Source organism: Trachypithecus francoisi, unplaced genomic scaffold (assembly GCF_009764315.1).
Source record: "Trachypithecus francoisi isolate TF-2019V2 unplaced genomic scaffold, Tfra_2.0 Lachesis_group11, whole genome shotgun sequence".
NCBI classification, from domain to species: domain Eukaryota; kingdom Metazoa; phylum Chordata; class Mammalia; order Primates; family Cercopithecidae; genus Trachypithecus; species Trachypithecus francoisi.
This window is the reverse complement of record NW_022681456.1, coordinates 8,720,863-8,736,767: the sequence shown is the minus strand read 5'-3', so window position 1 is coordinate 8,736,767 and position 15,905 is coordinate 8,720,863. Positions and strand designations below refer to the sequence as shown.

At 55.4% G+C, this 15,905-nt stretch overlaps 1 protein-coding gene across 1 annotated transcript in view; it reads right to left on the bottom strand.

Moving 5' to 3' along the window:
• NCOR2 (nuclear receptor corepressor 2) overlaps nt 1-15,905 on the bottom strand; it is a 166,272-nt gene that overhangs the window by 110,397 nt on the left and 39,970 nt on the right. Inside the window, 1 exon segment of the mRNA XM_033220138.1 lies at nt 11,386-11,438. Coding sequence (XP_033076029.1) covers nt 11,386-11,438 — 53 coding nt within the window.

The following is a 15,905-nucleotide window of genomic DNA, read 5'->3' as shown; positions in this document are numbered from 1 at the left end:
TGAGCCCGGTGTGCAGACAAGAGGGTTCCCAGAGCCGAGGGGCCCGTGGCTTCCCGCCCCTGCCCACATGCACCCCAGCAGCCACACCTGCCCATGGAAAGATGGCCACAGAGAAACAGCCACAGCCTCCAACTAGGAATACAGGTCACGGAGCCTGAGACCCCGAGACCTGCTGCCGCCTACAGGCCGGGTGTCAGGGTGTGGCCTGCATGGCCCCAGGGTTGACTCCAACCAGGTGCTGTGCACAGCCCTCCAGCACACCCAGTCCTGCCGCGGTGGGAGGGACACAAGCAGGGTGGGGCAGCTGGTGGGGCCACCAGGCATGGACTTCAGGGTTCAAAACCCCCAGGGGGGTCTCAGACTTCAGGCCAGGGGCCATGGGGGCTCAACCAAGCAGGTCACACACACCACTGCAGGTTCCAAGAGAAGCAGGCACGTCCTGGGAGACGGGAGGTTCAGAGAGAGAGAGAGAGAGAGACAGAGACCCAGAGACAGAGGGAGACAGAGACCCAGAGAGAGAGAGAGAGAGACAGAGACCCAGAGACAGAGGGAGACAGAGACCCAGAGACAGAGGGAGAGAGAGACCCAGAGAGAGACAAGAGACCCAGAGAGAGAGGGAGGCAGAGACCCAGAGAGAGAGATACAGAGACCCAGAGACAGAGGGAGACAGAGACCCAGAGATAGACAGAGACCCAGAGAGAGGGAGACAGAGACGCAGAGACAGAGGGAGACAGAGACCCAGAGAGAGGGAGACAGAGACCCAGAGAGACGGAGACAGAGACCCAGAGAGACGGAGACAGAGACCCAGAGACAGAGACCCAGAGAGACAGAGACAGAGACCCAGAGAGAGACGGAGACAGAGATCCAGAGACAGACAGAGACCCAGAGAGAGAGACAGAGACCCGGAGAGACGGAGACAGAGACCCAGAGAGAGAGACAGAGACCCAGAGAGAGACAGAGATCCAGAGAGATGGAGACAGAGACCCAGAGAGAGAGACAGAGACCCAGAGAGACGGAGACAGAGACCCAGAGAGAGAGACAGAGACCCAGAGAGACAGAGACCCAGAGAGACAGAGACCCAGAGAGAGAGACAGAGACCCAGAGAGAGACAGAGACCCAGAGAGACGGAGACAGAGACCCAGAGAGAGAGAGAGAGACAGAGACCCAGAGAGAGACAGAAACCAGAGAGACGGAGACAGAGACCCAGAGAGAGAGAGACCCAGAGAGACGGAGACAGAGACCCAGAGACAGAGACCCAGAGAGAGACAGAGACCCAGAGAGATGGAGACAGAGACCCAGAGAGATGGAGACAGAGACCCAGAGAGAGAGACAGAGACCCAGAGAGACGGAGACAGAGACCCAGAGACAGACAGAGACCCAGAGAGAGAGAGAGAGAGAATGGCAGTCAGAGAGAGACAAGATCCAAAGGAAAGGGACAGACTCAGAGGAAGATGAAACTAGGAGAGAGAAAGAGAGAGAGAGAGAAGTGGGGAGAGGAAGAGAGACAAGACCCAAAGCGGACAGAGACCCCGAGACAGGCAAAGGGAGGGAGCCCTGGAGAGTAGAAGCCGGAGGTTCTGGAGCCCATGCCATGAGGGCTGGAAAGCGCCCCCACCCACCACTGCACCAAGACCTCAGCACCTTCCTCTTCTCTTCCCAGGCCCCTCCCCACAGTCTCCGACACACAAAGCAGGGTGTTGCAGCCTCCCAGGGCCTGGGGCCACAGCCACCTCAGGAGCCTGCTGTACACCTTAACTTGCTGTCTGTCCCCAATCCGGGGCATGCAGTGGTACCTACTTTTCTGGGGAGGGGATCCCCAACTTCTTCGTATTCTTAGCAGTGCCCAACCCCCCTCGAAAGCTCCAAAGCTGCTGACTGGGAGCCACGCTCTGTCCAGCCCCCAGGACCCTAGCCCCATTGGAAACAGGAACAGGAGAGAACCCCAGGCTCTGACGGACGAGTGAAGCCTCATGGGGCTCAAGGGCCTGGAATCCACCTCAGTCCCTGGGTCATTCTGGTGGTGCCTTGGCCAGGGCCTCCCCACCTTCCATCAGCCTGGCCCCCACCCTGGTCAGGGTGGGCCCCAGGGGTCCTCAGTCCCACAGGCTGGGACCAGCACCCTTTACCTCATAACAGGGTGTCTCTGAGCACGCCTCAGAAGCCCTCAGTTTCCTCATCTGAAATCTACGGCATCAGAGCCTCGTCTTCTGTTAGTCAACAAGGGCTTACTGAGCATCTACTATGTGACAGGCACTGTTCCAGGTGCTGGGGACACACCAGGGAGCAAGACACAGCTGTGGGCTCTCACACAGGTGACACCGACAATAAGCAAGATGACCAAGATAATCCTGGATTTTGGAACTTAAGTAGAGTGGTGGGCTAGTGAGTGCTTGGGGGGCAGGGTGTGAGGGGCTATTTTAGATTCCGTGGTACAGAAAGGTCTCCCAGAGAGGATGGCCTTGAGCTGGGATTTACGTCATCAGAAGGACCCGGCTCTGGGAAGATCCAGAAGGAAGGGAACTCCAGCTGGAGGGCACCGCAGGAGACAGGAACAAACTCTGTGTATTGGAAGCACAGACAGAGGAAGGTCCTGTGGCTGGACAGTGCTGGGGAGGGACAGAGAGGACAGAGGAGGGACTGTGAGCAAGACTGGCAGGGCCGGTCCTGCAGGGTCCTGTGAGTTTCGACATGGCAAAGGGTTTGGTCTTTTATGCAAAAGACAGCTGTGAAGGCGTAGAAGCAGTGAGGGCCCAGGGCCACTGAGCACAGCAGCACCCAGATCTCGGCGAAAACCATCCTCCAATCCCAGAAACTGTGCTGCCCGGGACACGGCTGAGTCCAGCGCTCGGCCAGGAAGTATGCAAGAAGAGCCCACAGTGACTTTAGTCAAGAATTGCCAAAAACAAAAGAAAACAAAAGTTAAAAGGACACAGAACCCAGCCTGAAGGTTTCCGGCTGCCAGAGCTGGAACAATGTGAGTGACAACAGAAATAGCCCTGGGACCAGATTAGCGTCCCAGGAATAAAACAAATCCCCACGAGTCTGTGTGATTATAAACAAATGACTCAATACATCAATGCATGGAGGAGAAGGGACAGATCTTTCTTCTGGAGTTCCAATGAATAAATGTCCAAGAAATGAGGGAAATAGAAAATCATCATTAGAATGCAGTAATAACCCAACTGCCGCTGGCAAGATCCGGGGATGAATGCTAACTAAATTGGTTAGCAAAATTTTAAGGAGCAACAGGAAATTTGCACAGTCTCAAAGAATCTCCCCTCAAGTATGAATGAATCATGGTGGTGGTTCCACAAATCTTTATATTCCTACCTTCAGGAGGCGGAGCGTAACTCCCCTCCCCTGGAAGGTGGGTGGGACTTGGTGACTCCCTAGCAAAGAACAGAGCAAAGAAGGGATAACTCTAAGGCGACAGGGGAGACCTAGGGCAGAGCTCCCATCACGTCGGCATTACGCAGCCCCCTGACCTCTCCTGGTGTTCCCCAAACCTACCGTCCCAGTCTCACCAGGAGGAAACACCTGCCAAAGAAAGCCCTGACCAGTGCTCTTCAAAAGTGTTGGGGTTGTGAAAAACAAGGCAAGGCTGAGAAGCTGTCACGGGCTGGAGACTAAGGAGACACGTGCACAAATGTCACGTAAGAACCTGAATCAGATCCTGGACCAGAAAACAGATGTTGGCGGGGAGACGGGTGAAAATGCAAAGACAGCTGGTAGTTTAGTGGAGGGTCATGTGCTGCTATTTCTTTCTTAGTATTTTGTTTCGTTTTGTTTTGATTTTTGTTTTTAGACACAGGGTCTTGCTCTGTCTCCCAGGCGGGAATGCAGTGGCTTGATCATGGCTCACTGCATCCTTGGACTCCTGGGCTCAAGCAATCCTCCTGCCTCAGCCTCCTGAGTAGCTGGAACTACAGGTACATGCCACCATACTTGGCTAATTTATTTTTTGGTAGAGACGAGGTCTTGCTTTGTTGCCCAGCTGGTCTCCAACTCCTAGCCTCAAGTGATCCTCCCACCTGGGCCTCCCAAAGTGCTGGGATGACAGGCGTGGGCCACCACAGCAGGCCCCAGCTGTGCTGCTTCTCTGCTGCGATATAAGCTGTCCACCTGAGGGGTGCCAGGTGAAGTGTGCGTGGAAACTCTCCAGAGTGTATTTGCAACTCTTCTGTTGTACAACGTACAATCTAGTTACTTCAAAATAAATAGTCCCGCCTTCCCACAAAAGAAGAGAGAGAATCCACTTTGAAACACTATGGTGAAGACCATACAATGTTGACTTTGGGGTTTGCAGGCGGTACACTGCCTAGTACAGGTGGGAATGTCACCCCCAACCACTCCCCCAAAACACCCTGATATGTGTAAGTCCTAAGCCCCAGCACCTCAAAACATGACCTCATTTGGAAACAGGGTCTTTAGAGTGAGAAAAAAGTTAGAATGAGGTCACTGGGGTGGGCCCTAATCCAGTGACTTATGAAAAGGGGACATTTGGACACAGAGACAGACGCGCACAGAGGGGAGATGATGCGAACAGACACGGGAAGAACGCCACACGAATATAAAAGACGGGAGTGACGCATCTCCCAGCCAAGGAACGCCAAGGAGGCCAGCAGCAGCCAGGACCTGGAACCGGCAAGGAAGGAGCCTCCCCTGGAGCCTTCCAGAGAGCGTGGCCCTGTAGCACCTTGATTTCCAAGTGCTGGCCTCCAGTACTGTGATGGAAAAGTTCCTGCCATTTTCAGCAGCCCCGTTCATGGCCAAGTATCAAGGCAGCGCTGAGAAGCTAGTCTGGCATGTGATCTTCCACAAACCGTGGGGCCGTCACTACAGCTGGAAAATGACTCGGTGAGCATGAGGCCTCGGAGTGGCGGTGATGTGCACGCAGCCGTCCGTTCACCACCGATGGGCAGCAACTGAGGGTGTGAATCCTCCCTGGTTAAGGACGCTGCCTGCCACCCAGAGCCATCCACGTCCACGCCAGAGGACACATGTCAAGTCCGCAAACACATGTCAAGTCCGCAGGTCACAAATCGCACAGTGCACAGGCCAGAGACAGCCTCCGAGGGTGTCGTGTTGGGCCATGGTGCTTTATTTTTATTTTTATTTTTTATTGTTTTGAGATGGAGTCTCTCGGTCTGTCACCTAGGCTGGAGTGCAGTGGCGTAATCTCGGCTCACTGCAACCTCCGCCTCCCGGGTTCAAGTGATTCTCCTGCCTCAGCCTCCCGAGTAGCTGGGACTATAGGCGCGTGCCACCATGCCTGGCTAATTTTTGCATTTTTAGTAGAGACGGGGTTTCACTATGTTGGCCAGGCTGGTCTCGAACTCCTGACTTTGTGATTCGCCTGCCTCAGCCTCCCAAAGGGCTGGGATTACAGGCATGAGCCACCGCGCCTGGCCGGCGCTTTCTAAAATCCTAAATTCATTGCCAGCACTGAAAACCAGAGGCTGTTACACAAAAAGCCAAACCTAAAGCTTCTCTTGAAAACATCAGGCCATTGGGCCACACCCCTTCATGGCCACAGGCTGGGAAACTGAGGCTTGGCTGCCCCTTTCAAAGGTCACCAAGCTCCCCGTTCCTCAGCCCTACTACTCCCTATTGCCTCATACCAGCCCTCCTCACTCAGACATTCCTTCCCGCTCCTGGAGGCAGCCACCCGGGTTTGCAGTCCCCTAGACTCCCGGTTTATGATGCTCACGTGTTCAACATTCCTCTGGCAAACTTTTTTTAAGTGTTTATTTTGTTCCAAGCAGTGTTTAGGCAATGAAGATGCAAACACTGTACTGCAGACAAATCTTTTCTGCTGAGCTTCTGTCCGGCAAACGTAAAGACCACAGTCTCTAGGAGGGCTCTGAGGCATGGGCCAAGCAGCAGGCGATGAGTTTGCCGGTAGAGGCATTCATGGAGTGCAAAGAAGTCAGGGTTTAAAAACACACCCCCTATAAGGAAACCCAGTCTTGTCATCTGCCAGGGCACTGGGAAGGAGAAGCAGGACGTAGGAGGCTGGGATAAGGAGGCAGGAATTATGAGACTGTTCCAGGGCAGTCCGGTCAGACCCTGGCTGGGACTGGTCCTGGGGCTTATGGGGTACTGGAAAAGGAAAGCTTGGGGCAATCAGGGGAGGCTTCCTGGAGGAAGGGAGGTTTGAGCTGAGGCCTGGGAGAAGCAGAGGAATGGGGTGGGAAGAAGAAAATGAGCAGAGCCCTGGGTTCTAGGGAGGGAGGCAGCAATAGTGAATCTGGAGGGGGCAGAAGGGGTGCTCAGGGAGCGCCTGACCCCAGCTGCGGAGGAGAGGAAGAGGGAGGCAGCCGTGCAGGGCCAGGATACCCTGGGAAGAGACTGTGGGTTGGGGTGATGGTCTGAACCTCCTGATCACTGAGTGCCAACCAAAAGCTGTGACAGTGCCAAGCAATGTGACGTAACTTGCCTAAGGTCACCCAGCTAGGGAGGGGCAGGGTCTGGAGTAGAGACCCAGGAGAGGAAGCTGGAAGGATGTGCAGTTAGGACTGGCCTAGGAATTTGTCTGCGTGACCCTGGGGGAGTCATCTGATGTCTCTGAGCGAGACCACAGAGACCTGCTAAGAGTAACCTGGGTCCTGACTGGTCCCCCTTTCCACCTGCACAGCCCCGGGTCTGAGAGCTCCCATCAGCCGACCCCCAAATGAGGCAGCAGGAGGGAAGAAATCAGCCTGCGAAAAAAGAAAAACGAGCAACAGAAGAAACCAGCAGGCTTCCAGGCCTGAGGGGACCAGTGAACCAGGGCAACCCCCGGGCAAGCAGAGGCGGAACGCGCCTGGGCGCTGGCTGCTGCTCACCCCCGGGCCCCACACCCTTTCACCACATCCCACGAGGGCTCCACAGACGCCCGGGAATTCCCGCAGGGTCCTGCCCAGGGTGGGGCCCATCCCTCGGTGGAGACCCCATCTCCTGCTCCTCTGGGGCTGCCCCAGCCCCACGCAGGTGGTCTGAGCTCTCCCTCCTGCAGGAGGGGACACCAACAGCGCCCGAAGCAGGTGGCGGTGGGAGGGCAGCGGAGGCGGCTACGGGTGACTCCAGCGCGTCTGAAATCGTCTGTGCAGCAGGAAGTCAAGCGTGAAATTAACTTTCACTCTGCGGCCCCAGCATGCAGACACAGAGAAATTAAAGTGACGGGGCAAGGTCTCAGGGGAGGGAACGACCTCCCACCTTGAAGCAATGACAGCAGCAGGGGCGAGGAAGCCGTGAGCGTGGGGGAGGCTGCTCCAGGGGAAGCTGGGCACCCACCTGACCCCGGCTGGATCATCTCATTGTCCTATGGCAGCAGTCACTTATCACAATGTATTTATTCTTATCAGCCTCCCCTACTAGAATGTCAGGCCTCGTTCACTGCTATGTCCTGGACGCCCAGAACAGTGCCTGGCGTGTAGCAGATGCTCAGTAAATATTGGTTGAATGAATGAATGAATGAATGAATGAGTGAGTCTGGGTTTCTGTAGATAAAAGAAAGAAGAATCAAAAACCCAGTATGTGCTCTACACGCTGAGCACTGACCTCAGTGATCACGTATGAAACTGAGCCCTAGGTCAAATGACTTCCCACAGGGACACACAGCTAGTCAGACAGCCAGGATGCGCTGTGGTCCCACTTGAGGCCCCTGTGTTCAGCCACATGGTGGGACTGGGCCTGCACAGGGCCTCCTTTCCCATGTCCACACTGGACACGAGACAGTTTCTGCAGTCTAGCAGGAGCAGAGTCACAAAACATCAGAGCCTGCAAGGAGTGCAGGGTGCAGAGGCTGCTGAGGGCAGCTTCCTGGGCACTGCAGATTTCCTGAACATTATGCTCTCTCAGCTTGCATACCTCTCAGTGACAGGGTGCTCACTACCTACCTCAGCAGCTCCTGCAGGGGCCTTCCCATGGTACTCTCGCCCCTACCCCCAGGTCCTTTATCCCTGCGGCCACCAAAGCGAACTTTTAAAACAAAAATCTGATCACATTGCTTCCTGGGATAAACTTCATCACCAAATTCCCTTCCAACAGATAATAAAGCCGGAACTCCTTACCAGCCCCCTGTGACCTGGCCTGTGCCCTCCTCTCCCTCGCCGACCTCCTCGGGCCATGCCAGCCTTCTCTGTGACCCCTGCCAGCTCAAGGAGGCCTTTGCACCTCCTGTTCTACCTGTCTGGGACACTCCCCGGAGGTCCACACAGCCGGCTGCTGCTCAGCCTCCAAGGGTCCCCTCAACTGTCACTGCCTGCCCTGACCTCTCTGGCTAATGTCACCCCCTCATTTTCTCTCCCATCACTCCACTTACCAGAGTCATAGAATTTTTTAAAAATGAATGGACTGCACAATGAAAGTTAATCATAACTGCATTGAAATCTAAAATATAGAAGGGATGATAATTTTAGTAGAAAATATCCAAAAAACTAAAATTCTAAAGACAAATCAGTTCCAATAATTTACACACAAAGGTTGTTCTAACAGAAATGGACTCCTTACAGTGTAGGAAATCTTAATTATTCGTCTATCTGTTTTATATTATATATATATATTTTTTTTTTTTTTTGAGACAGAGTCTTGCTCTGTTGCCCAGGCTAGAATGCAGAGGCGTGATCTCGGCTCACTGCAACCTCCACCTTCCAGGTTCAAGCAATTCTCCTGCCTCACCCTCCTAAGTAGCTGGGACTACAGGCGCACGCCACCACAGCTGGCTAATTTTTGTATTTTTGGTAGAGATGTGGTTTCACCATGTTGGCCAGGCTGGTCTCGAACTCCTGACCTCAAGTGATCTGCCCGCCTCGGCCTTCCAAAGTGCGGGGATTACAGGCATGAGCCACCACACCCAGCACATTTATTTGTTTTAAATATAAACATGTTTGTTTGTGATTTAGATTTGCAACAAATCCAGTGAGGTGGCTACCTATTTAGTCAAAATGTACTTTGATAGAGCACAGCCATTCTCTGACAAAGATTATAGGATGTCAAATATAGCACTGGCTTGAATATGCTTACAGTTTATTCTACTTAGACAAAGATGAAGCAATATCTATTTGCTGGTGTTATCTATATGAGTATCTTGCTCCTCTTCTGTTTAGATTGTACGGCTGTCTTTATTACCTGAAATCATCCATATTATTCAGCTTAAAATATCGCTCACTTTAAGTGAAAAAACCTATGTAAAATTGTCAGTATAATAATATGGCTATCAAAAACTATTATGTTAAGAAGAAAAAATCATAACTAGGTATATGAAGGCATAAAGAGCTTAAGATAGTTATGTGAGCATAGTACAGTTATGTGAGCATAGTACTTTAGATTTGCTGGTATTTTCTTTTTTTTTTTTTAAGAAATAGGGTTTTGCTCTGTCGCCTAGGCTGGAGTATAGTGGTGCAATCACGGCTCACTGCAGCCTTGAACTCCTGGGCTCAGGCGATTCTCCCACCTCAGCCTCCTGAGTACCTGGGACCACAGGCACGTGCCACCACACCCAGCTAATTTCTTTTCAATTTTGCTATATTTGGCCAGGCTGGTCTCGAACTCCTGGCCCCAGGCAATCCTCCCACCTCAGCCTCCCAAAGCGTTGGGATTATAGGCATGAGCCACTGCACCCAGCTGGATTAGCTGACATTCTCTTGTTTTGTTTACTTAACTCATTCTGGTTCTGTCTCCACTGCTGGACAAATCTTGATGAGGGGTGAGGCCTTTGTTTTATCCAAGGCTGAGTGGCCAAGGCCTAGAACAGGACCTGACACACAGCAGGCTCTCAGTAAGATGGGTGAATGAATGAGGGAATGCCCCCAAACAGCCCGGACTCAGTCTTAGGACCTCATCCCCTAACCCACCTGTGATGAGGTCCTAAGAACGTCCCCCTTGCTTTCAGCACCCCTCCATCTGTGGCTCCCCACCCGAGACAGGGGCCCCAGAGCAAGGCAAGTCCCAGGAAGCTGTAGAAGGGACAGGGGTAGCCCGGGCAATGAACAAGCCCACCAGGCCGATGAGGAGCCCAGGCTGCATCTGACATGGGCATTCCATACCAGCCCAGGACCCCTGGCGCAGGACACATGCCCCTTCCTGACACTCTGCAGCCCTTTTTGGCCACTAGCTGAGGATGACCCCCCACCAGCCACGCTGGTGAAGGAAGTATCTTTGTCAGGTGCTCCTGAACCCCAGAAGGCCAAGGGCCTCAACTAGCAAGGAGAGATTTTCTAGGCTGCTGCAACAATGATGCTGCAGGAGGGTGGCCACATTGATCACCTGAGGTTGGACCAGTCATGCAACTCTGGAAACTACAACAGCAGCGATCTCCCTGTCGACTAGTCCAGCACCAGCAGATGCGTGAAAACACTAGGAGGTTTGCATGCTTTCAGGAACGGGGAGCTCATCACCGCATACACACTCTGTAGTTCCATCCCAGGAACGCTTGAACAATCGGACCAGGCTGAACTACCCACTGAATCAGCTAAATGCCTCCCTTTGCAGCCACACTCAAATGCATGTACCCTCTAACCATGACAAACCTCGAACATTCAACAGCTATGATCCCGAAGAGTCTCGCCTCCAACCTACCAGCACATGTTCCTCAAGGGGCAAGATCTGCAGCCCCTTTTACCTTTTGGGTTCCTGGGCACAAACATGAGATAACATGCCCTCCTCAGCCCAGCAATCTATGCTCCTGTTAATGCATCCCAATAAAAACCCAGCCTCCTTCCAGCTGCCACACCTTCAATGCCTTGTACCCTGCTTGAAGATACAATGGTACCAGCCTCCAGCACTGCCCCACCCAGCGGCATGTGGCACTTAATTGACATTTTCTTCTCTCCCAGCCTCGGTCTGGGAAAAGGCCCCCATCATTAGAATACATCACATTGGCCACCTCCAAAGCCTCGGGGCCTGGATGAGTGCTCTGATCTGCCCCATAGTGGGCTGTGCCAGAGGGGCCTCGCTGTGCAGACGCCAGGTGACTCCAAACATGCTTATGCCAGAGCCCAAAACACCAGGCCCCGCCTGCACTAAGGCCACTCCCCATCTCCCTGAGCTGGCTGCCCTCTGACCGCAACAGCTCCCTCCTGCTCAAACAGGATGCAGATGTACACAGACTGGGACCTCTGACCTCCGTCTCTCCAGACCCAGCTGTACACCAGCAGCTCCCTCGCCCACCCTCCCAAACCCAGGCCTGTCTCCCGAAACCTCAGAGGGACACTCTCTCTGCTCCCCGTCCCCACCCCAGGTGCCACCTAGGGCTGTCTCCTGTCCCCTCTGGGAGCACCTGGCCCTGGCCAGGAGCCCCTGATGGGAACAGAGAGCCCACGTCCCACATCCCATGCAGGCCGCTGAGAGCCTGCTCGCCCACCCTGCCCCCGTGTGTCTGCACGGCTACCCACAAGCACTCACATTTTGATGTTCTCATGATACTGCCGGGTGTCGGAGGGCTGGTTGTACAACGGCTGCAAAGGGAGAGAGAGAAGCGCGTCAGAGCCCGGCTGGCCACTGGCCACTGCAGAGCCCACCGGCAGGAGCCCCAGGCCTGGCACAGAGGAGCTGTCCTCTGGGTGAGGGCTCAGCCATGGGCAGGCATGAAACGGAACACAGGGACCCAGCACATAGCCCCAGCCAGGAACAGGCTGAAACTGGTTCCTCCGGCACAGCTGTGGGTACGGTGACCGCCCCCACCAAGGTTGTCATAGCTGCTCTGCGGGGCATTCAGCAGCGCTGGCCTGAAAGGGGCCACAGCCCAGAGCACACCAGGACAAACCCACACACACCCCAGAGGCTGGCCCTGGCCACCGAACACGGAAAGCCGCTGTTTCCCAGCTCACCATGGAAATGTGCGTCCCAACGCTGCAAGACACCACTCCACCCCCACTGACAAGCAAAGACAAAAACGTTGAATAATGCCAAGTGTTGGTGAGGTCTGGGGTGACAGGAAGGCTGGCACATAGCTGGTGGGAGCATGGTGTATGGGCACACGTCCCCCAGAGAGACAGTAGCCACTGCCTGGTGACGAACACCGACGCCCCCGCCTCTGACCCCTGTGCTCCTGCAGATGCCTACTGTGCTCTGCCAGGATCCGGGTGCTAGGATGTTGCTACAGCACTGCTCACAGTGGCCCATGAGAAGCAAGCTGGCTGTCCAACACCAGAAGAGCAGCTAAGGAGATCAGGGATCAGCTACACCACAAATCCCACACAGCCGTGAGAAAGGGATGCAGGGCCCACAGGTAGCAAGCACAGAGCTTCAAAGAGTGCACGAGGAGACGCAGAAAGCACTGCAGCATTTGTGATGGGGGCAGGGACCCAGACAGCTGCCACATGTCCCCTCCCAGATGGAAGAACCTTGCTTAGCAACCAAGAGCACAGCCTGGGTTCAAGTCCAGGTTCTGGTGCTTTCTGGCTGGGTCTCCATCTGTGCCTCCGTTTCTCCTCATCTATAAAATGGGGTTCAACTCATAGGGTTTTGCAAAGATCAAACGAGACAGTGCATGCTAAGCTCTGAGGCTGGCACCATCAGGGAGCAGTGACTGTGTTAATGGCACCCACCTTTCACGCCTCCCTGTAACCACCCATGACCTTGCTGTGGCCAGTGGAACCACTGCACCCTCAGCAAAAGCAGAGGCTTGATGATGAGAGTTCACATTTCTGCTGTTTCTGTCAAGAGAACGAGCCTAGCCTGGCCTGCAGGAAGCGGGCAGAGAGGCAAAGAGCAGAGTAGTGCCACCCCGCCTGGGCTGAGCTACAACACTGGCCCACTGACTCCCTCGCTGGCCACGGAGGTACAAGAGCTGAGTCCACACCAGCAGAAATGCTCAGCTGCCTTCCAGACTCATAAGAAACAGTAAACAGTTGCTGCTTCAAGCCTCTAAATGTGGGGCGGCTTTGTGCCCCAGCAGTGGCCATGTAACCGCACTGCATAACTGATACACTCACCCCTACTGTACAGACAGGAAAACTGAGTCCTTAAGAGCTTACAACATTGCCCACAGCTGGTACAAGATGCGCCTGAATGACAGCCCATCTCTCAGCTCCAGTGCTGGAGGAAGGAGTCTGCTCCCCTCTCTGCCTGAGCCTCTGTGTGTGTGTGTGTGTGTGTGTGTGTGTGTGTGTGTGTATGTCTTTCTGTCTGTCTCCCTCTCTTCCTATCCTCTCCCTCACCCACGCACACAGCAGGAGCCTCCCAGGGTGGCCACGGGTGACGATGGTGGGAAGATCAGGTACACAGTATGAGTGATCAGGTGGAACGGGGTAAGGATGGAGATGTGGAGTCCTGCAGCCTCGAGGCAGGGCTGCAGCAACAGAAGGGACACGCAAGTCTCTTCCCTGGGGATAGAGCTGAACACACCTCCTGATGACGCCAGCAGAGGGGCCACCCAGATCCCCGCCCACCCATCCCAGAGAAGGGCCGCTGCAGCTCTGCAGAGCCTCACAGACGGTCTTGGCTGGTGACAATGTCGCCTTTCTCCCTGTAGCCCCAGATACCCTGCTAGGGAATTCACCACTGGACTAGGGCAATTCCAGGGTCCTGCTCAGCTACTCTCCTGGGGACAGAGATGTCATCCTGCAGCTGACATGAGCCATTTCTCCCCATGCCGGGTCAGGCTCCCCTCCCAAGGTTCTCAGCCCTGAACAGAGGGCAGTTTCCCCACCCCGACCCTGGAGGTTTGAACAAGAGGGAGAAGTGAGCAGAGGAACAAGAGAGTCCATGGTCAGACTCACTGCAGAACTTTCCAGTGGAAAGAAGGGGTGCGGTGCAGCATCCCTGCAGAGGGTGCGAGTCCTTGTCTCAGGAATGGCAAGGGGCCCTATCAAGATGCCCATGCTGTAACCCAGGGCAACACGTTGGCTCCTTTATGTTCCCCACATGCCAATCAAATGCAGGCCAGGTGCAAGTGGACATCACTTAAAGGTTCGGGTTTTGGAAACAGGCCCCAGTTTAAATGGTGGCTCCTGCCTCGCTAGCTGTGAGCTTGGACAAGTGCCCTCAACACTCCAGCCTCAGTTTCCTCATCTGGAACATGGGTGTAGACCAAAGAGGACCTACTTCACAGAAATTTTGGATAGCTCAGAAAATTTCAGACTCGGTGAAATTTAGTGTTTATCTTGTTTTGGTTTTAAAGATAGCAAACAGCCGAAGGGGTCAGAAGGGGACTGGAAGCCCACCACACACAACCCTGGGAGGGAGTGGTGGGCAGAGGGGACAGTGCTTCGGCAGCACAGGGCGGGTACAGAAACACAAGACAGGCTCCCGGGGGCAGCAGGAGCCCGGTCAGCCTCCAACCCACCGAAGCCACCGGGGAGGGAGGCCACTTCCACTTGGTGGCCTCCTCCTATGCCCTGTAGATAGGGACACAGCCCCTGCTTCTCAAGGTGGCCATCGGTGAGCGGCCTGCAAGGTGAAGGCCCGGAAAGACTGAGGATACTGTGGGTGCTGCCGCCTCTAAACAGGGGCTGCCCCCTGGGAGGCACTCACCAGCCACTCCCCGAGGCCACTGAACCCCAGGAGCCCAGGGGAAGCTCTGGGCCCAGGGCTGCTCGAATGCTATGTGTCGCCATAGCAACAGGCTGAGGCCAGCCATCTTGGAAAGCCCAGAAGGGGGTTGGGGGAGGGAGGGACAGTGACATGTCCTGGCAGACGCATTGCTGAGGGGACACAGGGCCCGAGGGGACTCCCCAGCACCCCCCTCACCCTCTGCAGAGGGGGCTGCACAAAGGCCTGGCGGCTCCCCAGCCCAGGCTAGGCGGGGTCCCCACATGGGGCCATGAGACACCTCCACAGCCACAGGTCGGGGGCATGGATGGCCCCTGTCCCTCATCCCCAGGCCTTATCCTCCCGGGAGAAATGACCCCTGTGGGGACACATGCTAGTGAGGACATCAAGGCCCAGATGAGTGTGGAGGCTGGGGTGGCACCCAGGAGGCCCCAGGGTCTAGCTCTCTCTTGCTCAGCCTCTGTCTCCTCTAAAATCAGAGGCGTAGCCACTCAGAGGGCAGAAAGAGGGCAAAGGGGAGCAGGTGCCAGACGCAGGGCCTAGGCAAAGATGAGGCACAGTGGTGACTAAGAAAGCCAGCAGGGGCCAGGGAGGAGGCGGCCCCCCTCGGGCTTTGAGCCAGCCAGCAGGGCCACCAGGAAGAGCCACAGTCCCAGGCGGCCTGAGCTGGCAATAAATGAAGCGTCAGCCCCAGCCCTCAACCCGCTGGTGACACCAGCTTCTTAAAATAACGCCTTGGAACAGGAAGGAAGCAATGACTCAAAGCAGCAGAGAGGTCGGGGCCGCCGGGCGCGCCCTCCACCACCACGCCTGCGCCCAGCCTGGCCCAGGCCCCACAGCTGGGCGGTGCGCCCTCCACCACCGAGCCTGCTCCCAGCCTGGCCCGGGCCCCATAGCTGGGCAGAAGGGGCCGTACCCCACCATCTCGGAGCCCCAGACCCCTGGTTAGCACCTCTGCTGCTATTTTCATCCTTTCCAATGCACATTCCTCCAGGGAGGCCACAGGGATCCATCCCTGCCGAGGGGAGGGGCGTTGGAACTGCAGCTTCTGATGGAAGACACCCTGGGAACTGGACTCTGTGACCCACAGCCCCTGGGTCCTCAGGCCGTCCCTCGTCTGGGCTTCTGGCACCTAGGTGGTAGACAGGCCCCTGCAGAGGGTGTACCACGGAGCTGCCTCTGCTTGGAGGATGCCTGTGGCCACTCAGGCCTGGCAGATCTGTGCAGAACTGGCCAGCCGCTCCCCCCGGGGCTCAGCACACCTCCCCACCTCATCTCTTGCTGTGTGGCCCGGCACAAGGCACTCCCCTTGCTGAGCCTCATCCAGAAAATGGGATGGCAACAGCTCTGCGAAGCGCCCTCCCTTTCCCCACTGACTGGCACCAAGCCAGGGGCCTTCAAGAGTCCAGACACTAGACCTCAGCCTCCTG